This window comes from Rhizomucor pusillus, assembly GCF_041956525.1.
Source record: "Rhizomucor pusillus strain CBS 183.67 unplaced genomic scaffold VTP01scaffold_1, whole genome shotgun sequence".
In the NCBI taxonomy this organism is placed as follows: Eukaryota; Fungi; Mucoromycota; class Mucoromycetes; order Mucorales; family Lichtheimiaceae; genus Rhizomucor; species Rhizomucor pusillus.
The window spans coordinates 317,125-343,486 of NW_027192143.1; the positions used below are offsets into that span (position 1 = coordinate 317,125).

At 45.4% G+C, this 26,362-nt stretch overlaps 13 protein-coding genes across 13 annotated transcripts; 6 read left to right on the plus strand and 7 right to left on the minus strand.

The window, feature by feature from the left end:
• Nucleotides 1-9: 9 nt before the first annotated feature.
• Nucleotides 10-1,383, plus strand: VTP01DRAFT_145 (uncharacterized protein; the record flags this gene model as incomplete). Its single annotated transcript, XM_069379801.1, has 7 exons — nt 10-325; nt 395-503; nt 563-788; nt 864-929; nt 998-1,098; nt 1,155-1,261; nt 1,322-1,383. 7 exons carry the CDS (start codon nt 10-12, stop codon nt 1,381-1,383), a joined length of 987 nt encoding a protein of 328 aa, XP_069244565.1.
• Nucleotides 1,384-1,542: 159 nt separating this feature from the next.
• Nucleotides 1,543-3,497, minus strand: VTP01DRAFT_146 (uncharacterized protein; the record flags this gene model as incomplete). Its single annotated transcript, XM_069379812.1, has 8 exons — nt 1,543-1,585; nt 1,644-2,317; nt 2,388-2,461; nt 2,522-2,609; nt 2,672-2,765; nt 2,819-2,904; nt 2,973-3,048; nt 3,124-3,497. 8 exons carry the CDS (start codon nt 3,495-3,497, stop codon nt 1,543-1,545), a joined length of 1,509 nt encoding a protein of 502 aa, XP_069244566.1.
• Nucleotides 3,498-3,633: 136 nt separating this feature from the next.
• VTP01DRAFT_147 (uncharacterized protein) lies at nt 3,634-4,522 on the plus strand (the record flags this gene model as incomplete). The annotated part of the gene is made up of 4 exons (XM_069379823.1): nt 3,634-3,646; nt 3,700-3,926; nt 3,985-4,212; nt 4,271-4,522. The coding sequence occupies 4 exons, from the start codon at nt 3,634-3,636 to the stop codon at nt 4,520-4,522; spliced, it is 720 nt and encodes a 239-aa protein (XP_069244567.1).
• Nucleotides 4,523-5,117: 595 nt separating this feature from the next.
• VTP01DRAFT_148 (uncharacterized protein) lies at nt 5,118-6,589 on the plus strand (the record flags this gene model as incomplete). Its single annotated transcript, XM_069379834.1, has 2 exons — nt 5,118-5,514; nt 5,583-6,589. 2 exons carry the CDS (start codon nt 5,118-5,120, stop codon nt 6,587-6,589), a joined length of 1,404 nt encoding a protein of 467 aa, XP_069244568.1.
• A 935-nt stretch (nt 6,590-7,524) lies between these two features.
• VTP01DRAFT_149 (uncharacterized protein) lies at nt 7,525-8,893 on the minus strand (the record flags this gene model as incomplete). Its single annotated transcript, XM_069379845.1, has 2 exons — nt 7,525-7,883; nt 7,942-8,893. The coding sequence occupies 2 exons, from the start codon at nt 8,891-8,893 to the stop codon at nt 7,525-7,527; spliced, it is 1,311 nt and encodes a 436-aa protein (XP_069244569.1).
• A 2,033-nt stretch (nt 8,894-10,926) lies between these two features.
• On the minus strand, nt 10,927-11,347 carry VTP01DRAFT_150 (uncharacterized protein; the record flags this gene model as incomplete). Its single annotated transcript, XM_069379857.1, has 3 exons — nt 10,927-11,017; nt 11,097-11,152; nt 11,213-11,347. 3 exons carry the CDS (start codon nt 11,345-11,347, stop codon nt 10,927-10,929), a joined length of 282 nt encoding a protein of 93 aa, XP_069244570.1.
• A 748-nt stretch (nt 11,348-12,095) lies between these two features.
• On the plus strand, nt 12,096-15,010 carry VTP01DRAFT_151 (uncharacterized protein; the record flags this gene model as incomplete). The annotated part of the gene is made up of 2 exons (XM_069379868.1): nt 12,096-12,830; nt 12,887-15,010. 2 exons carry the CDS (start codon nt 12,096-12,098, stop codon nt 15,008-15,010), a joined length of 2,859 nt encoding a protein of 952 aa, XP_069244571.1.
• Nucleotides 15,011-15,095: 85 nt separating this feature from the next.
• VTP01DRAFT_152 (uncharacterized protein) lies at nt 15,096-17,689 on the minus strand (the record flags this gene model as incomplete). Its single annotated transcript, XM_069379879.1, has 3 exons — nt 15,096-15,475; nt 15,533-17,258; nt 17,330-17,689. 3 exons carry the CDS (start codon nt 17,687-17,689, stop codon nt 15,096-15,098), a joined length of 2,466 nt encoding a protein of 821 aa, XP_069244572.1.
• Nucleotides 17,690-18,257: 568 nt separating this feature from the next.
• Nucleotides 18,258-18,590, plus strand: VTP01DRAFT_153 (uncharacterized protein; the record flags this gene model as incomplete). The annotated part of the gene is made up of 2 exons (XM_069379890.1): nt 18,258-18,387; nt 18,448-18,590. The coding sequence occupies 2 exons, from the start codon at nt 18,258-18,260 to the stop codon at nt 18,588-18,590; spliced, it is 273 nt and encodes a 90-aa protein (XP_069244573.1).
• A 70-nt stretch (nt 18,591-18,660) lies between these two features.
• Nucleotides 18,661-20,334, minus strand: VTP01DRAFT_154 (uncharacterized protein; the record flags this gene model as incomplete). The annotated part of the gene is made up of 2 exons (XM_069379901.1): nt 18,661-19,707; nt 19,765-20,334. The coding sequence occupies 2 exons, from the start codon at nt 20,332-20,334 to the stop codon at nt 18,661-18,663; spliced, it is 1,617 nt and encodes a 538-aa protein (XP_069244574.1).
• Nucleotides 20,335-20,502: 168 nt separating this feature from the next.
• VTP01DRAFT_155 (uncharacterized protein) lies at nt 20,503-21,522 on the minus strand (the record flags this gene model as incomplete). Its single annotated transcript, XM_069379912.1, has 4 exons — nt 20,503-20,842; nt 20,901-21,186; nt 21,243-21,267; nt 21,343-21,522. The coding sequence occupies 4 exons, from the start codon at nt 21,520-21,522 to the stop codon at nt 20,503-20,505; spliced, it is 831 nt and encodes a 276-aa protein (XP_069244575.1).
• Nucleotides 21,523-22,086: 564 nt separating this feature from the next.
• On the minus strand, nt 22,087-23,583 carry VTP01DRAFT_156 (uncharacterized protein; the record flags this gene model as incomplete). The annotated part of the gene is made up of 5 exons (XM_069379923.1): nt 22,087-22,844; nt 22,928-23,186; nt 23,239-23,260; nt 23,322-23,433; nt 23,499-23,583. 5 exons carry the CDS (start codon nt 23,581-23,583, stop codon nt 22,087-22,089), a joined length of 1,236 nt encoding a protein of 411 aa, XP_069244576.1.
• Nucleotides 23,584-25,302: 1,719 nt separating this feature from the next.
• VTP01DRAFT_157 (uncharacterized protein) lies at nt 25,303-26,190 on the plus strand (the record flags this gene model as incomplete). Its single annotated transcript, XM_069379934.1, has 1 exon — nt 25,303-26,190. One exon carries the CDS (start codon nt 25,303-25,305, stop codon nt 26,188-26,190), a length of 888 nt encoding a protein of 295 aa, XP_069244577.1.
• Between the last annotated feature and the right edge of the window lie 172 nt (nt 26,191-26,362).

Genomic DNA, 26,362 nt, shown 5'->3' on the forward strand with positions numbered 1-26,362 from the left:
TTGTTCAGAATGTCACGATTGGTACCCACCTCGACGACCGCGATCCCCGTAAGCGATAAGACAGAGGGCAGCGATGCCGCCAAGCTTGTCGTCGAGAAGCATGAATTTGCTGCTCCTCAGCAGCCTGCTCGAGAGAAGATCGTGTACCTTTGGTCCCATGCCAATGGTTTCAGCAAGGAGCTTATGCACCCGCTTATGCGCCGCTTTCTGACACAGTTGCGCAAATTGGAGCAATACAACAACACAGACGTGCACTTTATTGCATGGGATGCGCGCAACCATGGCGACTCGGCGAGACTTAACGAGGGCATTCACAATCCAAAATGTAATGATTTTTCACCCTACTTCGATTTTGCACGTGAATTTTACAATCGCTAACTAATGGGATTGTCAGTCAACTGGTTCGATAATGCCATGGATACCAAACAGATCATTGACGAATTAGAACTAAAGAGCTATGACAAGCTCATTGGTGTCGGCCACAGCTTTGGTGCCACTGCAATGTAACTCGGGAAAACGATCGCCTTTACAAAATAGCGCTGACTAACGGGAATTCGAATAGGATACTATGTGAATTCCTTTACCCAGGAACATTTGACGGCTTGACGCTGATAGAACCTGTCATTCACGGAGATTTGCCTCCGCATGCTCTGCGGGTCAAGTTCCCTGCCATTGCCGTCACCTTGAAGCGCCGTGATACATGGGATAGTCGCGAGGCGTGCATGAAGTCCTTGGCTGGAAGACCCTTCTGGAAAGCCTTCCACCCTGAAGCACTTGAAAACTATGTAGTATGTAAACCGAATTGATTTTATCTATATTCCAAACCAGAAACGCTAAGCTTGCTCTGATCTTTTCTTGACCAGCAATATGCACTTTACGATACCACCGACGGCAAAGTCAAGCTCAAGTGCCCCAAAGAAGAGGAACACGTAAGCAGCGTCTTGATCCTCTACAAAGTTGTATATTGTTTAAAATGACAACGATATTTTTTGGCTAGGTGGTCTATATAAACGGTTCCTACGGAGCCTTAACCGCCTTTGCAGCACTTCGGGCTATCAAAATTCCTCTCCACTTTGTACACGCAAATTCTTCCGGGTAGTAAGTTTGGAAAACGTCAGAGAACCTGTTTCTTTATGTTAAAACAATGCATGCAGCGTTGATCCGGAATTCGGAAAGGTTATCAAGGAACAATCATCCTTTGTTACAAATGCCTACGTGGATGGATCGCACGTTGTGCCCTTGGAGAACCCGGATATTTTCGGTAAGTCGACTGGAAATAATTGTATTTTGGTATAGAAACTTAGGAATCATCGTACTACAGTGCCCGAAATCATCCACTTGAGCGAACGTGTCAGAAAGCAAACAGCACAAGCCAAATTGTAGACAGATAGAGCCTTACAAAAACAAGTAAACGCATGCTTTCGATTGCTTTTTATTGATAATCTAAACATTGCAAGTGTCTATGAATACAGATTAAAGGAGGAGGAGGGTAGTAGTAAATGATGTAGTAGGAATATGCGAAGTTTATGATGATTGCTCTTGTTAGAAAGATGACTTGTGACCATCCCAGCTGATGCGGATACCGCTAGTGAATCAAACCCGATGTTAGCTTTCGCACTAGCAACGCAAACAACGCAATTTACCCATCGTTCCAATATACTGTTTCCGATAGCCATCCCTTATCATCCAATGCTTTGATGAAAGAGCCCGTATTTTGCTTTGTCCATGTCAGACTGTCGCGCAGTGCAGTCATGTAATTACTCTTCTCCTGGTCTTGTTTGAGTAGATCGTGGAATTTCAGTGAATGAAGGATTGCTTGTAAAATATCCTTTGACTCGGCATCTTCGTGCAAAAGCACATGCATTGTTTTCTTTCGATAGCTAAGTAGATAATTCTCATGCTTGAGCATATTGACTGCAGCCTGAACGTCCTCTACCGATGCAAAGGACTTTTCCGCGCTAGATCCCAGCTTGATTCGCACAGATATGTTCCCTTTAGGTCCATAAGGCTTAATCCATTCACCAAAACCAATTTCTCTTGGCTGCAATTCCTTGTAATCTTCAACTTTTCCGGCATCGATAAATGATCGTCCAAGTAAAGTAACCTTGGCTTGGTTAAGAACTTCAAAATCGGCCGCATGAAGCATTTTGATCGTCGACCAAAAGTTGATAGGTGACAATACGGCGAAAGCACCAAACAGGAAAATTGGATCGTGTGATATGGCGATAACTCCAACGCCAGTCAACATTCCTAACAAATGCGCCGTAGACATTTGTGCGTCATCTTTGGCAACAATGTCACCAATGTTGTTATTAATCTAGATAATATTCATCAGTTAACCTTCTCCTATCTCCATTCAAAGGTCATACACGTTCCCCAAAACTTACAGCGAAATGCTTTGTAAAAATCATATGACTGGCAAGCCATATACTTTCATGCACCAAATTAAACATGTTTCCGACTGTTTAGCCGAGTGTATGAGTGCCTAAATTTAGAGCTGAGATCCACTAGATGTACTTACCGGCTGCCAAAGGAAGGAAAAATTTCGGGGAAACAACAGATGTGCATAGTTGAAGGAAACAACCAACAGCTGAGAAAACCTCGCAGACCTAACAACGCCGATTTTAAATTGACTTTGACTTGGAAAACGAACCCGCATTCCGTTTCTTACAATTTTCCATGTCTTTGGATGAGAATCGAATGAACTTGCAAAGCGTTTTATGAAAAACAGTTTGCCGAACTCGCCGATACCATCCTTCAACACCCTGTTCTTTGTCAATCATTTAGACCAAAGATACATTGTACCTCCTTGTCGTACCATTGAATTGCAACGGCGCCGCCTGCTGCCTCTGCATCTCCAAGACCAAGAGATGAAAGCATAGCTTGCGAACAGAGGACACCGATCTATAGACAGATACATCGCTACTTAGTCGACACTTTATGATTACAATGCTGTCCATTATGCCACATACTGCAGATCCCACGTATGTCTCGACTGCCAGCCAGAAATGGAAGGGTTTATAGCATCCATGCACCGATTCCGGGTATCTAGAGGAGAGAGATGGCCAACATGTTAAGTCCCGTTGATGGAGAACGGTGTTCAAGGCAAGACAGTTTAATTACCCTACGGGAAGAAACATTTCCTGTAGATTTTGCTTCATGGATCCAAGGACGCCATAATGCGCAGTATCCATTTTGCTGTTTTCTTGTCCTCCAATTTGATGAGTCGATTTTGCTACGCTTTCGCCGTTAACTGTCGGTCGTAGCCATTGCCATGAAAGTGGCGGCGACGTAACAGGTGAGCCGACTCTTGTTTTCCCTGTAGTTGCCGGCTTGCCCTTGGCCATAGTAGGGAGGCTGGTATAGATCCGGGTCCGACCATATACATATTCTGTCAATATAGGCTTTTGGTCGAGCAGTATACGGCATGAACTCAAGTTTCGTCTACTGCTGCCGCGTGCGATCCAGCATGTGCAAGAGATTGGCCGAGGTATCATAACGCCGGTGTCATTGACAGGGAAGCAGCTGTCGCTTTGTCCGTCAGTCAGTCACTCAGCGTTCACCTGAAAATTTCGTGCTCCGTTTCGAGCAGAAACTGTTTTATCAACAGAGATCAACCGACGCAACACGACAATGAGCGATTGGGGTAAGCACTCTGCATATCGAACAATGTATCAGATTTCTAACAATATTTTGCAGAGGAAGAACAAGAGTTCGAGGTTACCATCCCCAAGAAGCAAAAGTGGGATGACGAAGACGTCGAAGACGATGTTAAAGATGACTGGGAGGAGTCTGACGAAGAAGAAAAGCCCAAGAAGGAACTCCCTCCCGTTAGAAAGAAGGTTCCTTTGGCACAAAAGATTGCCGAGAAGAAGGCTGCCGAGGAACAGCGAAAGAAGGAAATTGAAGCCAAGAAGGCTGCAATTGTAAGTTGACGTGGATCTTGCCACCGCGCTTTCCAACGTGCTGACATAGTCCCGCTAGCGTGCCGCCGACGAAGAGAATGAAACCGAAGAAGATGCCTTTGAGCGTAAACAGCGTATGCGTCAGCTAGAGCTCGAAGCTGATATGAAGAACGCAACGGATCTGTTCGCTGGTGTTTCTGTGTCAAAGGACAACAAGGAGAAGCCTATCGAAGAAGTCAAGCCCAAGACACGAATTGAGTATGAAGCTTACGCCAAGCGCATTTCTGCCATGATTTTGGCCAACTCGGTACAGTGAAGTGAATCGTTTTCTTACACAATCAATAGTTAGCTGACGCCATTTTTAGAAAAGCATCAACTATGCACACTTTTTCGAGACTTTGGTCCGTGAAATAGCCGAGCCATGCAAAGATATGGATATCCGCAAGGTCGCTTCAGCGTTGCAAGCTATGGCAAACGACAAACAGCGTCAGGCAAAGGAAGCCAGCAAATCCAAGAAGAAAGGCAAGCCTCAGCTTGCTGCTGCAGGCAAGAGCGCTGCATTGGATGAGGCCACTTCATACCGGGACGTGTACGATGATTTTGATGACTTTATGTAAATATATGATAAAATAAAGGATACAAGAAATAATGAAGATAAATATCGAACGAGAATTAATAGCTCATAACGTTTTGGTTTTCTTGCACACCTTGGCCGCAAGGTTTATGTCGCTGATCTTCTTATCTCTAGTAGCTGAAGTCAACGATGCGGTACACACTCTGATGAACCTCATACAACTAATCTGTGGAGATATCAATGCTTGAAGAAAGGAATTTATTTTGCAAGTTGCTCTTGATAGATTGTTCCATAGACAAGACTAGTGAACGCGGGGCGACGATTGAGTGGCTGCTAATGATTTATCGTCGAGAAACTCCACCCGAAACTTCATCAGCCGTTCGCGACGTTTGAGTATGCAGTGGTACTAGTTGCTAATGAATCTTGATATATAAAGTGACAAACATTCCGAAATAAGTATACCAAGGGGTTCAGTGCTGCACTTACCGCAAGCGAGACGATAAATCCTTCTACAACGGACAGAATTTTTTTGTGGTGGGGCCTGGCCAGCCCCCTTTCATTCGGACCTTCATTCTGAGGCAAAAACGGCAAACCTCTCAGGAACGAACTGCTCACTCTTTTTCTTTCGGCAAGAGACCATGCTGGGCACTGAAGACCGGCGCTCCGTAGCACTTGTGCCTGCTACGAACGAAGCATCTGAGTGCCTCTACCCGAACGACACCAACGACAAGTCAAATACACCCAAGAAGAAATCAATGGAACGAATATCTAAACTGTTCCAGAAGAAGCCGAAAAAGCAGTCGATCCCGTCCTTGTCCTCCTCCATGTCTTCAGTTTCACTTTCGTCATCCTACCAGCCACAGTCGAACCACGCAAACGGTCTTCAACAGCGAGCTAGCAACAGCAGTATCGGAAGCGTCACAGTCGAGCGTCCTCATCGCACAAGCAGCCTGCGTCTTCAGAATCGAATGTCATCTCTTCAGGCTGCGCAATTGGAACCGCCTCCAGATGCAAATGCTGAAGCGGTTGATGAAGGTAGAGAGCTCATGTCAAATCGTTCGTGTGACAGGTTCACTGACAGAAGCCTTTGCACAACCCTCCAGAATCCGAACGGAGCGATGCAGGATCTTGTGCAACCACTGTCACACTGCAAGCACAGCTAGCACGTCAAAAGCAAATTCTGCAGGAATTGGAAGCTGAAAACGAGCGATACCAGCAGGACAACAGAGTTTTGACTGATAAATTAAACAAGATGCGGGAAAAGAAAGATCAGCGCCAACAGGATATGCAGCAGCTCCAATCCAGTTACAAGGAACACATCAAAGCATTGCGCGCTACAGACGACGATCTAGAATCCATTCGCGGACGGATCAAACAGCTTCGTGACAACATTGGTATTCTTGCCGGCATGCTCGTAGAAAAGGCGGATGCAGAGATAGCAACGCGAGCACTAGGCACATTTTGGCTCAATCTAAACGAGACGATCTGTGAGATGGGATGTCCTCTGTCATCTTTGCGTCTCAAGATGCTGACAGAAAAGTTCATGATGGATGTCCTTGTGCAGATTCTCAATTTAAATGTATTTCCAGGTGTGGAAGTCGTAGAAGATTACAACCGGCTCCAATACTGGTTAGAGGATCAAAATTCTTGCACTAGATTCCCTATTCGTTTGCGACAAGAGATGGCGCTGGTGGTTGTCAAGAAGGACATGGATAAAGACAGCGATGTATATCGATCGCGGCATGCAGCTCTGCAGAACAGTTGGAAATATCTGTACAGCGGACTTGTCAAGGCATATCCATTTGTCTATCAGCACGATAAAGCCGAACCTGATGTACAAAAACACTACGGTGCCAAGGTGCAGATACTCGTCGACCAAACCATCTCTTTAGGACTCGCCATCAAAGGACAGGAAGTGGATATTACGGCTGCGGCTGTAGCGGAGGGTGAACAACTGTTCGACGCCGAGTTAATGATCGACGAAGATGGACAAACGTCAGGAACGGTGCAGCTTTGCGTATGTCCACCGTTTGTTGCTGGAGATACCTCATCTGTCCGGGTTTTGGCGAAAGGACGTGTTCTCTGTCGCCCATCCAAAAACTCAAGCTAGATATCCTTCCCGATTATACATATTTACCTCCACCACAATCATCTCTTGTGTCAGAATGCTAATTCCGAGTAGTTTTCGCTTTCCTCTCATGCTTTCCTGCCATATTTTTTCTGCGCTTATAATTACGTTCTTTGTTTTTTTTTTTGCATTGCTTCACATTTATTCTTTTTTATGTTTGTGTCTGTGCCTTTTTTCCATTTCAATGCTCATCTTGAAATGGGCTATTTTTGTTCAAATAGATATACATACGTTTCGTATTAAACAGGGATCCTAACTTTTACTTGTGGTTACAAGTTGCCAGGAAACCAAAACTGTTTAAAATATTTCGGGTGGGGGATTACTACCAGGATTGGAGAGCAAATAGGATAACTTGAGAATACTCCGTCATCCAATCCTACGACTAGGAATCTTTCCAAGACGACTCTTATGTATTAAGGGAATGTGCGTGGAACAGGGTCATTCGACGCGTTTTGGTTTAAAGACGTTAAACTTATATCCAATAACTACAGACGTTTTGGGTGGACAAAATAGACACGATTTTTGCTTTCTTGTCCAATCTCAGTCATAGGAGTGTTCATCGCTGGTATGATAATACGTATGTCGCGCTTAACGCGGTGCCGGCATCTGTTGCTAGTTGCCTGTGTGGACGGAGTCGAAACATGCATGTTTTATGCTGTTGATTATAAACTCTCAAGTCCGTCAGGTAATAAAAAGATGACAATAGAAAGCTGAATCAAACCATTTAGTATTTCAATGTTATGAAAAGGTGTTCGAGACCAGGTTTTTCTTCATCATTGGTCCATTTACATTCGGATATGTTTGGAAAGAGCATAGTAAGGTATTGGGAGCGTGTATAATAGCAGGTGGTAGACAGTGAAAAGAAGAAACAAGGCAGGAAAAAGGGAAAACTGCAGGCAGAGATACACTACATAACTTCAACATAAAATATTCTGAAGACTCATATGTTTTGTTTGATGATTGTTGTTGGTGCTGCTGCTGCTGCTGCCGTTCTCTTCGGACTTGGAAGTCGTAGGGATTTCGCTCGACGCATTTGTTATCGGCCGTGGTGTCAGCAAAGGCGTCGGCAAAGCAGATTCATAGTTGCTGTTTGTTTCTGTTTTGTTTTCATCTTGCCAAGATGCCGATGACGAGCAAGGAGAGCCAGCGGTTTCTTTCAGCGGAGGCGGTAACCACGTAGCACCCGAGGATTCTTCCGAAGCTTCGTTTGCAGACGGTGGATCTGCGGCGATAGCTTCTCCAGCTTTGATTACATCGATAGGTTTCATAGCTTTGGCTATTTGCGATGAATTTAGCCTTAAGTCAACACAGCACTGCATACTATTCGGACTTACTCTCTGCTGCCGATGCTGCAGCGGAATCATTCTGATCCGCAGAATTGCTGCTGCTGTTGCTGCTTTCGCTGCGTCGCCTTGGTTTACCTTGCTGGACTGAGAACTGGGTCGTAAACGGCTCTACTTCTTTAGGGAGCATGGATTTCGGTGTTTTTTGCATTTTTAGGCTGACATGCACTCGATCTTCGCCTTCCAGCTTGGACACGACTTGCTTCAAATATGTAATATAGTCGATAGCGCTCTGGAGTACAGTCATTTTATGCAGGTGCTCCTGGTCTGCACACGAGGGAATAAGTTGCCGCAGCTGGACAATTTTATCATTAATCCGTTCGCGTCTCCGGCGCTCGATGGCGCTGTGAGAGAGTTTGCGAGCTTGCTCCCTCTGGTCGGCTGTGCTCAACGCCTCCGGCTGTTTTCCTCTTAGCGTTGGTGGACTGATAGGAAGGGCGTACGGATGAGGATGCGGATAGAGAGGATGGTATTCAGGTGATGGGAAGCACTCTGTTCCAGTAGGTGCTTTCGGTAATATGCGTGGAGTCCCAGAGGATTGTTTGCTGTTGGCGCCGTTCGCGCTATTGTTATTGCTGTTACTGCTACCGCTGTTGCTGCCACCAACACTGCCGCGGTGAGGTGGAAGCGGTGGCGATGATCCTACAGGGACATAGAACGGTGTGGGAGGGTAAAGAGGGTAGTAAGGCGACTGGACTACAAAGTGCGCATGCGGAGGGTGCGGGTAAGGCATAAGGGGAGGAGGTAGCGCCATAGCAGGCGCAGCTATAGGTGTCTCTTCATCCTTTGACCGTGTTGTCTTTCGTTTTCCCTGATCATTTTCTTCCGTTGAAGGAGTCCGTGCTTGCGAAACCGGTGACGACACTGCGCTTCCCGTTGGTGAAGACGCTTTTCGACGCTTCTTGGGAGGGACCATAGTTGGACTATTGTTACTTGATTTCATGATATATGGTAGCAGAAAAATGTAAAAAAGTAAAAAAGGGGAAGAAGGAGTTGTCTTGGAAACGAACGAAAACGTAAAGAAAGATGTTTATGTGGGTTTTTTCTGTGGGTGCTCTGTGTGTATGTGCGCGTGCACGAGTGGCATCCAACCTTTCTAAAGGCTCATTGATACATCTGAACTTGACCCAATCGAGAACAACATGCTCCAACACGTGTGGCTCTGATTGGATCGTCGAGCGCTCACGTTCCCTTTCCCCGCCCTATTGAATCCTTTGTTGCCGGAATCGCAGTCAGCCCTCCGTGCTTTTTAAATATCTGCCCCCACGACTGGTCGACAATTGATTCGCCAGATCTACGGAAGCCCATCTCGGAGTTGTTCATTTTTGTAAAACGTTTGGGATGAACCCAAACATCCTCACATCCTATCCTTAGTTGCTGTATTTGGCAACTATGCTCCCAGTAAGTAAAAACCTGCCAGCCTTCAAACCGTTTACGGAAGATCTGCAAAGATAAGCAGGTATATACACCTTTTCCAAAAATTAATGTCGCTGCAATTTATCGTTTTGGTGTATAAATGTATTATAAAATTTCACAAAATGCGACATTACTTTTGGGAATAAGTGTATGTAAATGATCAATGCAGCCCGATAATAATGACACGATAGATATGGTCGTTACCATTGTACGCCGTCGTAAAGCAACAATCTTTTGGATAATTGAAGATGGTGGCAACACGTACGTCTACTTTAAATTCAAACTGGTATTATAGCACGTAAGTCGCCACACACGTAAGTCACCATGTATATGTGGCGATTCCGTACTGAGAGCATTGGAAACTGTGGACTGTTATAACGGCGTGTTATCATCCCTTTATCTTATGGAAAAGCTTGCTGTAAGCGATCGAATACGACGTACATTAGATGATACGAGCAGCAGCAACACCCACAATATGTAATGTCATAGGGTTAGTGGCTGAATTGGATCAGTTTTTTGTTCCATCTTCATACCATTCTTTATCTGAAGTGGCGTACTTGTCAGCTTATCGTTATCGACACAGGAGATCCTTTCGTTTGGCCAACGTGCCCTCTTTCAAATCCAGATGGCGCCTCTGATTCGAGGTTGCAAACATGTGCTCTCACAAAGGCAGCCCATTTCATTTCCCAACCCCGCCCAGCTCACCCCACATTCAGTGGTACATGGTCCAACGCTCCACTGGAGACATCACTGAATTATATCGATCACTGCTATATTACATTGGGCTGATCCTCCCGTGTCCATGCATCTAAACTCTATCCTCCTAACCTTATCTTGCACGTGCTTGCGTTCGCGTTATCTGCAGCACGCTTACAGGGTGCTGTAAACTGCTGCGATCTTCAGAAGAAAGTGCATAAACTAGACTGGTGATCTATGCAGTCATCCAATGCATCATTTATACAGAGGATATACAAGAGAGATACCTTTTTTGTTGGAACATCATATTGCGAACAACATTTAACTCACCTTGATGTACCGGCGATCCGGGCTTGTGGAGTGCATAGAAAACATACTCAATAGCAAACACTGCACATTTGCAGAAGCTGCATGCTGAACAAGCGAGCATTTTCTATCTACATATGCAGGGCTACCTTGGCTCTAATGTCATTTCTGCATTTTGGAAAGCTATCGTTCAAATAAGTATGAAAACTTTGCATCCATGATTTAGCATTCTTCCATCAGCTAGAAAATATATATGTAAAATCTTCAGATTGATGATCACCATTGTCGATAAACTGAGTAAACTTACATTTCTAAAGCAATGTCAGACCATGCAACCTGCTGGTAGGAAAGGCTCTCTTCGAGTATCCGGATATTTATTCACCCACTTGTGGGCGGAGAAAAAAATTTTCGTTGTTTTTATAAGCCAGAGAAGCTCGATTTTACACTTCTATACGTCTTTGCCTTAGATCCTTTGTCAGAGGAACCTTGTATTCCTCAACTAGCATCTTTGTGTGCTGTCTCGTTGGCAAAGCTTGAGTCATTCAGAGACAAGAATGCCTATACCTCCTTGATGGTCCCAAAGCATACGGCCGTTCTTTCTTGGAACACTTGTAACGCTGTATGCTTGGACGAGCAGTGGGGGACATTACTTTCCAATTATACGAATAATAATGAAAATGAATACTGGATTAACAACTGAAGCAATCAACAAAGTTGCGTTGCTATACCATGCGTTTTTTAAGTAAATATAGTACAGGACGTGGAAGGCAAGCTTCGAAATATCCTTAGCAACATGATTTAGACTTATGCTTTTAAGCCACATTGTGCAAATCTATCTACCTACTTCAAAGCATCGTTTCCTCGACGAGAGTATGGAAATGACGTGTTCACCAGTTGGGCAATGCGCAATGTCAGCAGCAGTCTGAAAGCTCAGGAAACAGCAGGGACATTTCTTAGTATGGTCTCGCGCTTCCCACATGCGAGAAATTGTTGGACTTGCGCCAGTCTGTGCCTCGTACCGGAGTAACAGATCAATAGAATTTATCATCACCCGCAGATAATATTAAAGAGATTGTAGCAGCAAGGTACCAGACTAGCTCTTGACGGCTACTGCGAGATTTTACACCGCCTAGTAATATCATTGCAGGTACCAAATATCTGATAACCTTTCCTTACGGGGAGGATCAAACGCTGTACTTCTCGTTGGCAGCTTGGAAACAATTGCTAACGATTGAAAGGTCCATTGCATGACCTTGTAGCGAAGCATGACCAGCTATTGCTGCTAGCTTGTTTCTGTTTCGAATCTTTATGTTCTCGACAAGAAATATATACAAAGAGGGATTTGAGTATTTTCGCTCGGATAGCTTTCCGCTAAAATATAAATAATAATGATAATAATGATAATAATAATAATAATAATAATAATAATAATAATAATAATAATAATAATAATAATAATAATAATAAATAAAAGAATATTCAGTGAATAGCAGCGATCATTTTGGACAGAGACTCTTGTTTTTCCATCAGGTCTACACGCGATTTCTCGTCGGTCATCAAATTTAGTAATTGAAAGAGTTTAAAGCATAGAAAATACTGTAGGCAGCAGCGAAAATGGACAAGGGTTCAGTGAGATAAGTGGCACACAGCACTCGCTCATTTAGGTAGACCCCTACGTAGCAAGCTTTCTTTTTCTCTTTTCGCTTTTTTCCTGCATACGCAACCACATGTCAGCTCAAGGGTTTTCGCACATTGTATTACGTGCAAATACACCCGAGGCATTCGAACAAACCGTTAGTTTTTATAAATCCATTGGATTCCAGACTCTTTTGGATGAAATCAAGCAAGAGAAGCCCACAAAGTCTGTGAGGGAGTATGATGACGAACACGACGATAAACCGCGCAGAACTTGGCTCAAACTCAAGAATACCGCTAATGGCATGAATATTGTTATCAAGATCGTCTTGGCCACGGCAGACTCGGTAGAAGAGCAGGGACCTATCGAGTCTAATAGCGACGTTGACTGGAGTCTTACAGAAAGTGCTGTCGTGCTGCTTATAGGCGACCTGAATGGTACAAAGGAAAAATTAACAAAATTGGGCATTGCCTTCCAAGATCATCAAAGCCGTGTGTACGCACACGATCCTCTTGGCAACATGATCCTTTTCTGCACAAAGCCGTCGTTCCCTAGCCTGCTTACTAACACTCAGCAGCACCGTGAAGGCATGGCAACAGCCGTGCAGGAAGCAACACATCAAGAACAGGAACCTCGCAAGATCGCTGTGCTGACTTCCGGCGGTGACGCTCCTGGAATGAATCCATGCGTACGCGGCGTTGTACGATACGGCATTTCTATGGGATGCGAAGTCTATGCCGTTTACGAAGGCTATCAGGGTCTCGTCGATGGTGGCGATAGAATTCGCAAGATGGACTGGAAAAGCGTTCGAGGATGGATTCACATGGTAAGTAATCGATTGTTTTTACGAAATTTTGTATTCTCAAGCAATTGGATACGCAGGGTGGCACGTCGATCGGCACAGCAAGATGCAAAGAGTTTACTACCAGAGAAGGACGACTCAAGGCAGTAGAGAACCTGATCAGCAAAGGCATCGATTCCCTTATTGTCTGCGGCGGCGATGGCTCGCTCACAGGCGCTGATGTTTTTCGATCCGAATGGCCAAGTCTTGTAGAGGAGCTCGAAAGGACACAGCGCATATCCAAGGAGAAAGCAGAAAAACACAAACATCTGACTATTGTGGGGCTGGTTGGTTCTATCGACAACGACATGTCTAGCACGGATATTACCATCGGTGCATATACATCCTTGCATCGTATCTGCGAAAGCGTCGATTCTATCAATACGACAGCTCTTTCTCACCAGCGTGCTTTTGTTGTTGAAGTGATGGGGCGTCACTGTGGTTGGCTAGCTCTTATGGCTGGCATCGCTACTGGCGCAGACTTTGTTTTTATCCCGGAACGCCCGCCTTCAGAAGACTGGGAATCGCAGCTATGTGCAGTAACACAGCGGCATCGTCGGCTCGGCAAGCGCAAGACAGTCGTTATCGTTGCAGAAGGTGCTATCAATGAATCACTTCAGCCGATCAAAGCCGAGAGCGTCAAAACCGTGCTTGCAGATCGTCTCGGACTCGACACTCGTGTAACAACATTGGGTCACGTCCAACGCGGTGGATCGCCCTGCGCAGCCGATCGTATCCTGGCCACCATCCAAAGCGTGGCGGCTGTCAAGGCTGTCTTGAGCGGCACTCCTGATACTCCCTCGCCGCTTATCGGCATGAGCAACAACCAAGTGACAGATAGACCTCTCATGAAAGCCGTGGATCTGACTCACCAAGTAGCAAACGCTATCGGCAAGAAAAATTTCGGTAGAGCCATGGAACTGCGTGATCCGCAGTTTGCAGAGGAGTACGAAGCATTCTCGGCGAGCACCATCCTCGACGACTGCACAGATGCTTTGCCTGAATATAAGCGACTGCGGATTGCCATTGTCCATGTAGGTGCACCAGCGGGCGGTATGAACGCCGCGACTCGCACCGCTGTTCGATATGCGCTTAATCGTGGACACAAGCCTTTGCTCGTTTACAATGGATTCTCCGGTCTTGTAAAAGGAACTATCATTGAAGCTACATGGATTGGCGTTGATGGATGGACGTCTCTTGGTGGATCAGAGCTCGGCACGAATCGACATGTTCCTGGAAAAGATGTTGATATGGGCATGGTTGCGTATCAAATCCAGCATAGCCAGATTCAGGCATTGATGATCATAGGCGGATTTGAAGCATTCTCGGCGCTGAATGAGCTCGATAAAGCCCGCGATAAGTACCCATCCCTCTGCATCCCGGTATGCCACCTTCCAGCCACGATATCAAACAATGTACCAGGAACAGATTACTCGCTGGGGTCTGATACTTCTTTGAACGCTATTGTCTCTGCATGCGATGCTATCGTTCAGTCTGCTCGCTCTTCTCGACGTCGTGTTTTTGTAGTAGAAGTACAAGGCGGCAAAAGCGGATACTTGGCTGTAGAAGCAGGATTGGCCTCGGGTGCCAATACGGTATACATACCAGAAGAAGGCATTTCCTTGTCACGCCTACAGTCTGATGTGAAACATTTGATGGCTCTCTACCTGGATGATGATACAGACAGGTCTGAGGGCCGTATTATCCTGCGTACTGAGACTGTGAGCGATACCTACACGACAAACGTGATTAGCAATATCTTGAAGGATGAAGGCCATCAACTCTTCGACTCGCGAACGGCTGTGCTCGGTCACGTCCAGCAAGGAGATACGCCATCTCCTCTAGATCGCATCCGTGCTACAAGACTGGCATTACCATGCATCCAGTTCTTGGAACTGCACACTTCTGGAGCTCTGGATGGCGCGCATAATCAGCACCAGCCCACGCCTATCGAGCTCACGCGCTGCAAAGAATCCGCCGCCGTAGTAGGCTTATCCGGCGCAAATGTTGTTTTTACTCCAGTGCAAGAGTTGCTATCGGTGACAGATGTATTGAACAGAGTCCCACGTAACAATTGGTGGTTCGAGCATCGACCGCTCGTGGACCTTTTGACCGGTCGAGGCATGTTTACACCCCAGGCTCAAAAACTATCTGCTAGCAAATAATGGATCTACATGGTAGAAAGCAAAAAAAGAAAAAGAACAGATGATAGATTTAATGTAGCTAAAGTTCTTACAGTCCCCATCTTGCTTAAGAATGCATATCGTTTTTCTTGGTATATAGATCGAAACCATAATCTAATACTTCGATTCTGGTTTTCTCTTCATTGTCCTTGACAGCAGCGATGCACCGTCTCTCGTCAAAGGCAACTCGCCAGACACCAGAGACACCTTGAATGAGATCGTATTGGAACTTGCCGGTTTGGATATCCCACATTTTAACGCCACCTTCAGATCCAGAGATAACCTTTCGCTCGTCGTGCTGGAATGATGTAATAGCTCCTGTGTGTCCACGAAGGACGTGCATGTTTTCGCCAGTATCTGGAGACCATACACGAAGTTTCTGATCAGCAGCTGCACTGACGAGGAAGTTGGGAGTAAGACCGATCAATCCCACAAGACTTGTGTGTCCTAAGGCGAACGATCAACACGCATTATTCTGTGATTGCATCAGATCTATTTGCTTACCCCGCAGGATATTTATGACAAGCTTCGTCTTGATATTGAAAATATGTATGGTCTGGTCCATACTACCGCTGATAACTTGATCTCGTTTAGCATCAATGACGACTGCGTATACTTTATCTATGTGCGCGTTCCAGGTATACAATGGATCTCCTCCTCTGACAAGATCCCACAGACGGACTGATCGATCATAGCTTCCGCTGACCAATATGCGACCGCGAGCATCGAGCGCTCGGACCGACTGGGTGTGCCCGCGCAAAGTATGGACATGATAGGCATCGTCTCGCGATGCCTCGGGATACCAATTTGAACCGTAAAGATTCATATCAGGTTCGGTTGGATGCAGACCATATCTCTGCGCAATGGCCTGAAACATGGATGGTCCCTGAGCTGCCTCTTGGGAGAGCTGCTGTCCTGTTCCTTCTGATCGTTCTGCGTTGTTAACACGCGGTAAACGCCAAACACGCAATGTCGTGTCTCGTGAGCCGCTGACAATCATCGGCTCTTTCGGCTCCATGACTCCGTCCGCATTCTTGACTGGTTGCACAATTGTCAGGCATCGCACGGTGCTTGCATGGCCTCTGAGAATGTGAAGACATCTGCCAGTTTTCATGTCCCAAACCCGTATCGTCCTGTCTGTTGATCCCGTCACAAGTGTATTGCCAACATATTGCAAAGCCCATACGCCGCCTTCGTGACCCTTGAGAACATGCTTCAATTCTCCCGTTTTGATATCGTAAATATTAACGCAGCAATCATCAGAGCCAGTGACAACTTTATCTTCGTCGAACTGAAGACAAGTAACCACGTGGTGAGTGTGTCCCGTTAACTGCATTCTTTGGCACCGGTTGGCTTTCCAGTTCAGATGCATGAGATGATGTCTCCGATATAAGATTTTGAGTGGTGTCTGGTATTCGACAACCTTGTCTTTATCTGCGGTTGCTGCTTCCTCCACAATGTGCTCCGATAGCAAATCCTCTTTTCTAACTTGGAAACCAGCGTCTTGCAGCTTTATATGCCAAAGCTGTTCGTCATAGTCGATGATTTTTTTCCACGTCAGACTCACCGCAGTTGCTCTGCAGAGCGTTCGGACATCGCAGAAAGAAAGGACGCGGCGAGCTAAATGTTGTGGGAGACGACCAATGATATCAGAACGTAAAGCCAACATGGCGGTCTCGTGTACGAATTGTAATGATTTCATGGATGATCGGCGAAGTAGGTGTAGCAAAAGGTAAGGTCGAATCTCACGAGGGAGTGCGGTGTATGTTTCAATGAGCTGATTTGGTATATTGGAGGGTGATGGTAATGCGGTTAGCGGCGATGCAAGCGGCATGGGCGCGTCCGATTCATCTGCCGCGATGTTTCTAGTGAGTGAGGTGGATATTGGTGACAAGGAAGGCGACGGTAAAGCCGAGCTGTTGTCGCCGTCCGTGTCCATGTCAGCGGCTGTGGGAAGCGGTGAAGAGTTGATATTGGGTGTAGTCGGCACATCGTAGCTGGTGGTTGGTAACGGAGAGGAGTCAGAAAAAGGTGGCATTCTACATTGTGAATACGTCTGGTTTATCGGTTGCTCTGCAGCTTCTTCATTACTTTGAAGAATTCTGGGTTCAGCTTTCGCCCTTTCCACACGCTTGGGATATCTATCAGCAGTATCCCAATCTTCTTCGCCGTGGAAATAAGATGCGGCACGTTTCCGCGGAGACACTTGGCCACCATGGACATTATTGAACTAGCAGACCAGTACAGCTTACGCATGAGTTAAATCTGTGACAAGGATATGTGTGGGACATGATCACTCACCACTGCGTCGGAGACTTCTTGCATCTTGTACCGAGTGCCACGGCTTGTGAAGCGTATTGTTCGCAAGTTGCCTGGAGTAGGTGTGCGGCCTAGGGGGTAGAAGGTGAGACCGTCGCTGGCATCTTGGGTATCAAACACGAGAGATGAGAGCGAGCTATTGGGTGCTTTGACATCTCTAGCGTCTTGTCTGGGCTGTGGACAGGCGTCAGTCAAGGCACAACTTGATCGGGCCGATGATCCTGGCTCTGTAACATTCAAACTATCGCCTATCAACGTTGAGGTCTGACGGGTGACCGACGGCGATGGTAGAGGTGATGTCAGTTGGAGTGCAGCAACAGAGGACTGATGGTTGCTGTCCATGTGCAGGTCGGTGGAATAACAGGTGTCTCCGGTTGGGCTTCCTTTGAAGGATCGACGCCCAATCAATTTCTTGTACCAATTTTCATGCTCGCCAGAGCCGGTCCGCGAATGCCGCCCCTTCCGCTTTCTCTGTAAATCTCTCATCGTTCACTTGCTCGCTTTGCCTTTGCTGCTTTGCATACAGCTGCCTAGAACGCTACATGTATCAGCTAGAAGGACGAAAATGCGTCAAGGCAAAATGCGTGTTGCAGCCGTTTTGACAACATATAATCTTTGATAATAGAACAGTTCAAATTGTTTTACAGTTTAAGGAGCTCACGGAAACGGCTACAAAGATAGTCAAGACTGATTTTTTTTCCAGGCATTAATTGCATGTTATACGAGGGAGTAAGCTATTGTACATATATAAATAATACTCAGCGTTGTTTTATTCTAAATGTTGCTAAATTATTGTTCCAACTTCGGCAACCTGCGCAGGCAGTCGATGTTGTTCCTGTCGTCGGAGCCAAGGCGTTTGGTTATCGGCGCCGAAAAATTGGAGGCTCATTTCTTTTGTTTTCTATCTTCAATGGACGGTGCCAAAGTCGGGTCCCTGGATGATGTCCCTGTAAACGTTGCCTTGGAGGCCTTGCAGAAACAAGTCAAAGAACTGCAGGAATTAGTAACCGCAGCGCCGCCGCCACCAGCTGCTCAACCATGTAGGGCAAAGATTATTGAAATTGGAGATAATGGTCCATAGATTGATTTATCAGTAGCAGCTGGAGAAAGCAGCGAAGAGGTTGCATCTCTAAAACAGCAGATTAAGGACCTGGAAACTCTGAACGCCAAAGCCGAATATCGCATCCAGATCCTGTTGCGTACGCTTGAGCAACGGGATAAGCTCCTCAATAACAGTAAATAAACCGACACCAAACGAAACTAAACCAGGCCAAATCACGACATACTCTTAATGGTTTATTTGTCGATATATATTACATGGTGAGCTCAATATCTTCCCCATCCAGGTGCTCTTCTTGATTAGGTTCCGAATCAGGTACATGTGCGGGAGCCGCCGTTTCGATCATGTTCAAATGCGTTGGTTGTTGATGATGCTGTGGACCGTGGTAGACATTGCTACCCATAGTTGCTTTCCAGGTATTAAAATAGTTCCGTAAATCGCGTACGCCTCTTCCAGAGAATACGCAAAAGACGTCGCGTTGCTGTTGTGTAAAGTCTTTTGGTGGAGTTCGCCGGAATTGCTGAAAGTCAGGTCTGAGAAAGGCACGCACTTGAGTTAGACTGAGATGGGTCAGCTTTTCGCAAAAGTTGACAAGCTGGATTATAGCGGGTACGGTTAAGCGATCGCAGTAGCTAAGATGCACGCGTTCGAGAGAGTGGGCAATCCGTGGATGGCTTGTAAGCGCATATATGGACTGATCAGAGATGTTTACACATTTGACGAGTCCAATACGTTTCAGCTTGGGTAAAGTGGCTAGCTCGATGACTGCCCGATCAGTAAGCTGGCTGCAGCAGGCCAAATCGAGGTATCGGATACGGGTGCAGTGTCGAGCTAGCTGGATGATGGATTCGTCTGTGAGACGGATACAATGGCCAAGATGGAGATAATGCAGATAACGACCCAAGAGACATATAGCAAACACGCTTTCATCAGAGATGTTGGGGCATTTGTTCAGTACCAGATTGCGGATTTTGGGTGCAGCGTTGACAATGACTTTTACGGATGCGTCAGTGATGGATTGGACGTTCGTTAGATCCAGCAAGCGTAGCTGGTCGTAATATGGTATGTTATCGATCACAGGCTGCCTAGCCAGGATTGACATGGTAAATGCGTCGTCGTCGATGACGTTGCAGTGATTGACTCTAAACTCTCGAAGTTCGCCATTATTGCTAAAGACAGCCAACAACGCACTGTTCGTAATTTGTGTATTCATGAAATCGATTTCCAGCAACGCTGGACAATGCTGCGCAAGCGCAAAGGCTGACTGATCAGTTATCTTGACACAGTTGTTCAGTTTGATCTAAACAACAATCTTAGAAAGGAAATCATTACGTAGAAGAGCAAGTAAGTGCTTTACCCTTCTTAATCCGGGACACCGTCTCGCAAGCATCACGATGCTATCGTCCGTGACGCCTACAAAGGCTTGCTCCGTTTCTTTACACATGCTTAGATTCAGTCCTTGAAGGTTGGGGCATAACTGAGCAATATGTGTAATCGTTTTGTCTGTCACCTGAATGCAGTCGCTCAGGTCTATGGAAACCAATGTTCTGCGCTCCTTGTTTCCAAGAAAAGCTAATAATCCCTCGTCTGTCAGCTTGGAGCAGTTGGCAAGTGTTATGCGTTCAAGTCGTTCGCAGACGTCAAGACAAGCTAGATGCCTGTCGTCTACATCGCTCGCAAGCAAAGACAAGTTGATTCGGCGGATAAACTGCGTGTACGGGAAGGTCGTAGGTTTTGCTTGATGCAGAATGTCGCAAAAGTTTAACCATGCTGAAGGTCTTACGATGTTTGGCTTGTACCAAAGCAGTTCCAAAGCATGCAAGCTCCAGGATTTGCAGCATAGTGCGGTGCTCAGCAGATCCGCTGGTTGCGTAAGGTATTTTAGAATGTGCAATATAAGTTCTGATGGTATACTTTGCGCAGACATGAGGATTAACAAAAAAAAAGGGGAGAAGCAAAACTGAACGGCACAGGAAAAAAAAGCAAGGAGCCTCTTACTGTTCCGCCTCCCAAAGCAGGTGAGCAGGCAGGCAGAGCAATCAATGCCTAAAAGCACCAACATCGCGCACCGGTTCATTGCCAAAAAACTCCGCATTCATTGCATTGCCTTTAGGATGGACGACATTTGCAAGCACTTTTTGCCCTCTTGATCTACAAGGGGCAGAGCATTCTCCAAAGTCATATCGCCTTGCCGTGTTCGCAGCAGCCCAGACATGTAGGCATAACATTGTAAATCGAGGCCCATATCGTGCACTAGGCTACGCATGTAAGTCCCTCCACCGCACTCCACTTTGAACACTGCATGCGGCGGATTAAATTCCAGCAGCTCAAGCCGATGGATATGGACGGGCCGTGGCTTGATCTCAACGGGCAGCGGTCTATTTTCGCGAGCATACTCATATAACCGCTTTCCTTGGACATGCAGTGCGGAGTACCTACACGTAAATCTGCATAAGTGCTTATTTTTCAAGTAGGATAGACAAGCACACTTACAAAGGTGGTTTCTGTAAAATTTCGCCACGGTATTTAGGTAGGATCGCTTCAATAGCTTCCCTCGACAAAGAAGCAGTCGGTGCAGTGTGTGTTATTTCGCCTTCTTCATCGTAAGTATCTGTTGCAGCACCGAATGTGGCGCGCACGTGATATTCCTTTGGTAGAAATAATATCATATGTAAATCATCATCCTCTTCCAGAATTGTACCTGCTGTAAGCGCTAGACAGACCTTTGTACAGCCAAGGAATCCATGTAGTTTCTTGCATCCTGTGCCGAGACCAATGACTTTACATTCTCGTTTGAGCTTGTACCCTCTCGGTATTGGATATTAGCACACTTACTCAGAACCCCCTCAGCCATAGGATCCTATCCGGTTTCCATTATTTTGGGCAATCAGTGCATGAATTCGGGGTATGTAGCGCCAGCGCACAATTTCCTTACAAGTGTCCCTCCATGTCCAGTCTTTACACGATCCTTTCGTTGCAATCGTGTGTGCGATTTCGAAAGCTCACGCGAGACAAAGTTTTGCACGGCGTTGGTTGCCTCGCGCGAGGTCCAGCCTCGAGGTTTGTATAGGGCAAAGACACCATTGATCGCTTGTCGTAGTGACGCCGATGCCATGATCGATCAACTTTGGAAAAGCAGCCACTAAGTTTGAATAACGCAAGGAAAAAATTCGAGAGTCTGTTCTGCTAATTAGTCTACAATATTTGTAAAGGATATTGATTCGAGTGGGTAAACGTACAATTCTTCTTCTCAATACAATACACAGTTTATATTTGAAGGCAATGGTTGAATTTAGGCTGTGTAGAAATTTTGAACGACGGCATTGGTTTCATTATATCATTATATTACGCCTCCTTTTGTTGCCATAATTTTGACTCCATCAGCAGAGCTTGTCTTGAGTACAGACACAGCCTAACTCTGCGAATTTGTCCTGAGCAAGGAACTGGATCATTTGTTTCATAAACATAAATTACCGAGTAACAAATCTTCTATTAAGAGCACAAGCTAAAAGGAAAAAAAGCTTAAAGTTTATGCAGTTTTTATCATGGATGGATGAGAAAAAAAGATGCTCGGCATCTCTTTACTTTTACAAATGGAGAAACTAGCGAACGAATGAGGGAGGAGGAAGATATGAAAATGCGAGTAAAGAGATCATAGTACAATGCGGGAAGAAATAAATCAAGACGGTGGGGTTTGTGATCGCGTATGCACTTGCTGCACAGTAACGCCTTCGTTGGCTATCTGTTCGCGCATTAATTGTTCAGATGGCTGCTGTTGTTCTTGCTGTTGTTGTTGCTGTTGTTGCGGTGATGGCCGTGGCCTATCATCACTTTCCAAGCCAGCTTCAATGTCTTCTTCTTCTTCATGATGCTCATTCCATTCGGGTTTACGCATAAATTGCCTGAAAGTATCGGCAATCATCAATGCATCCGTTGAGCTGAGGATCGAGCTTGACTGTCGTGCTTCTTGTTGTTGCATAATATGATGCGCAGCAGTTGGTGACTTTTCCGGGTCGTTTATGCCCCTGATAGAGGAAAACCCACGCTGAGATCCTCCATGCGCAATCATGGGAGTAGAAGACGAAATTGATACTATATCGCGATTGTCTGCACCGAGAGTGCTAGCATTCGTTAAGGAACCGCTGAATGGTCGAGTGGTAGCTGGTGAATCGCCTGGTGAATTAGTAGCGGTATCTGCATGCTTAATATCCGTGATAATCAATGTTCGTTGTTCTCCTCCTGCTGTAGCTGCATCTTGTTTACTCTTGCGCATTCGTCGAATCAGCCAAAGTAAAGCGGCGACTGCTGCCAAAAATAACACGCACGCTACGACAATTACGGCTATCATCCACGGTGCTAAACCGCTTGCACTGTTACCACTGCTGCTTTCGGTAGGGGAAGGTGATGATCCGCTGGTAGTCGAGTTTTTTGCGCTTTCTGTGGAGAAGCATACATCAGAAAAACGCGCCCCTAGTCAGGAGAAACTTTTCATGCTTCTCCTATGGCATTCTCCGACTTACGAATCAAGTTGAACGGAACCGGGACCGGAAAGTATGGTACTTCTTTTGCGATTTCTGTTTGGTAGTCGTAGCCGGGAGCAATCAAGTACGCGTAGACTGTCCATGTTTTGTTGGCAGAATTTTCTGGTAACTGAGAAGGAAACCATGTATCGTCTACTTGTTGCACGAGAACACCGGAAGTGCGGGGGAGTCCAGACCAATGCTTTTGTGATTGGTAGTTTCCGTCATTGTTGTAGAGAAGGTATAGATCGACGGTATCCTGTCAAATTGGTGAGTAACATGCCCTTCACAGTGCTTCGATTAAAGCCTACATAATCGGTGTATACTGGGTTGCTAAACATAAATTTGTGATCAATTGCGGTGCCAAGCATTCTTAGTACTACACTACACTTACTTGTACTTCCATGTAAACTCATGATAAGTACCGTTGTACCAAGTGTCGCCTATTGCAGGTGAACATATTGAAACGCTGTTGTTTTGGCTTGCACAGGCGGTTGAAGCAACAGCTGCATTGAGAAGATGTCGGTGTCAATTAGCAAGCTCGTGCCAGCAGGGCGTAATGCATACATGCCTTGCCGTTTAGTCAATAATGGATCCGCGGCTGTAAAGTAGACCCAGAAAAATAAGGTAAATAGACGCAACAAGTGCTGCTTCATCAAAAGAGGTAGTGAAAGGCTTTGGAAGGATTCGTATGATTGAAGGAATGCTCAGATTCTAAAGAAAGGAGGGACCGGGCACACGGTTCCAAAATTGGAGATTGGGATGCGGTTTTTTGTGCGAGGGGAGAAAGAAGGTACTGTAGTCTGAGTATCAACCTCTAGGCTTCTTGATGTTGAAGCCTTGCCTTGCGGTTAGTACACAGTGACAACCATAAACTTGTAAGGGAAATACTTCAGCCATTAACAGAGTAGCGAGGAAATTCGGTCAGATTGCATGTTCAGAAATCCAAATCATCGACGCAACTTTATAAAACTAAGCTGTCGGCATCGTCGGTATTAGCGACATTGCTTCGCAGTACTTCATAATCGCAGTCGCTCGACTTGATAGAAGAGACGAAGTATCTTATATCTGATTCATGATCATGTTACAGGAGAAGATCAAATCGCCTACCATGAAAGAACGGAAAATATTTATATCTGATACATCGATTCCAGTTTGCTTTATGCCGAAAAGAAAAATGTTTTGCATTTGACATGTCATTGATCGAACGTTTTAAGAGCAATCTGTGGTTTTAAACGAGAACCATAAGAAAATTACACAATATGGTTTACGATTGCGAAAAATCAGGAAGTTCTTGACTTGTAAGGGTTCTTCTTCGTTTTTATGTATCTATTCCTTCGGAATACATATGAATATGAACCTCCAAAGTTGAATTAACAAAAGCCTCTACTATCATATTGCAAAGCTGTAGACAAAAAAAACATTCAAGATCACCGACCAAGCAAGACATTTTAGAGCAGGAACTGAATTTTGTAAATATTTAAGCCCATTTCATCACTCATAATTACATACTGATCATCCCATCATCGTGATATTTTATATTGGATGCAAGATGGAGTATAGTTACAACGACAGGGTGCCGTCTTCCTTGTTGTCTGTTGAGATCTGTAGGGTCTTTGTTAAGATGACACCCTATTACTCGCCGACTATGAAATGTACATACAATTACGTAGTGGCATCGTTCACACGACCTTTCTTACAAATTGCGGGAGAGAGAGCGAGTGTCCGTCAGCACCAGCAAGCTGGTTACACGTTGGCGAGTGCATGCTGCTTGTATCCGTCGGTCTGGATACACTGCAAGGAGTAAATTACTTCACCAATCTTTTATTGATGGCTGATAGATGTTAACTACAGATATGACTTATCGGGCACGTTAAATCCCTTCACGCGCATAATGAAATTAGCAAATGTTCGGAGACCGTCTCATCAACGAGGAGAATGCCTTAGAAAGCATTGGTTTAGTTTCTCGAAATCTTATGAAAAATGAATATATGCAGTATTTAGATTTACGTTCAGTATTTGGCGGGTATTAGAAATCTAGTAAGCCTGCTAGCATCAACAAAGGACAGAAAAGAAAAACGAGAAAAGATGAATTGATGGAATGTAAACAGAGTTCTATTGAAACCATGATTGGCGTTACTGATATCACTTTTTTTTTCATTAGCAATGCTATGTGTACGTATGCATGATTCGTTACTTGGCGCCATCTGGGCAGTTAAACTTGACACGCAAGGAGAGTCATGTGCCAAGAAAATTTGGCTTACATTGCACTGCGCGGAAGATCAGCAAACTTATGTACATTTTCTGCGCCATTTTTCTCTTTTCTCTCTCTCTCCCTCTTTCTCACTCTTGCTTGTTTCCGCTGGCTTTCAGAAATGGCTACCACCTCAGTCTCGCAAATGCTGTACCCCTGGCCCTGGGAGCTCGCAGTGTGGGCTAATCAGCATCGATATCCGGCCAATGAACGCGTGCCATTATTACTTGGATCAGAAATTATACTCGATGAGCTGTACCTCACGCAGCAAGAAGTTGATACCTACCGAGGACTTCTTGGCAAAGTGCAACCGGTAGTCGCTGCAGCAAAGCCAGTGTATGGCCCTTACTTGTCATCTCATTTGTTTCCAGGCGACGGAGCACCTGAGCGCTGGAGCACATCCTTGCTGAATTTTCATCCACTAAACATCGCTGGAATTGCAGCCACGCATCCCTCACTTTTACTGCATGATCAAAGTCCAGTTCCGATTGCAGGAGTGCGGCACATTGTGCGACTGTGCAGATTAAAGCCAGACGTTACACCTATCGTTCGACGAGCATTTAAGCTAGACGAGTTCATTGTTCGACAGGATACTTGGATCGATTCAGTCAGGCGAGAGATGGTCATCATTGCTCAAAACGAGTCATGGAAGAACACTGGACTCATTGGAGACGTTACACTTTATCGATCATTACCGGAACCAGGCGACTGGCAAACGTCTAAACTAAAAAAAGCACCTGCCCCAAAGCTATTATACCATCAAGATGAAATGTGCTTGTTCATGCAATACGCATTCTTTCAAGTCAAGCCAAATATAAAGATTCCTTTCCGAAATGCGATAGAAAGCAGTGTGCTCAAGTCTTATTTCAATAGCACTCAGCAGGGCCGGGCACTCGACGTGGAGTTCATGCAGAAAGCACTCGATGCGGGCCTCTGGGATGAAAAAGAGAAAAAAGACGGCCGCCATCATAATCAACAAAAGATACCCACCACTGAAACTCGTCAATAGCAAAACTATTAGCTAGAAAGCTATGTATAGCAAATCCGTAAAATAGTCCCTTTTGCTTTATTACAATTACATTGTTCTTGATGTCAATGGAGAAAAGAAAACAGTCCAAAATAGCGACTTTGGACGTACCGCATACACCACTGCATATGTAGCCGAAATGCCAACATTTTGT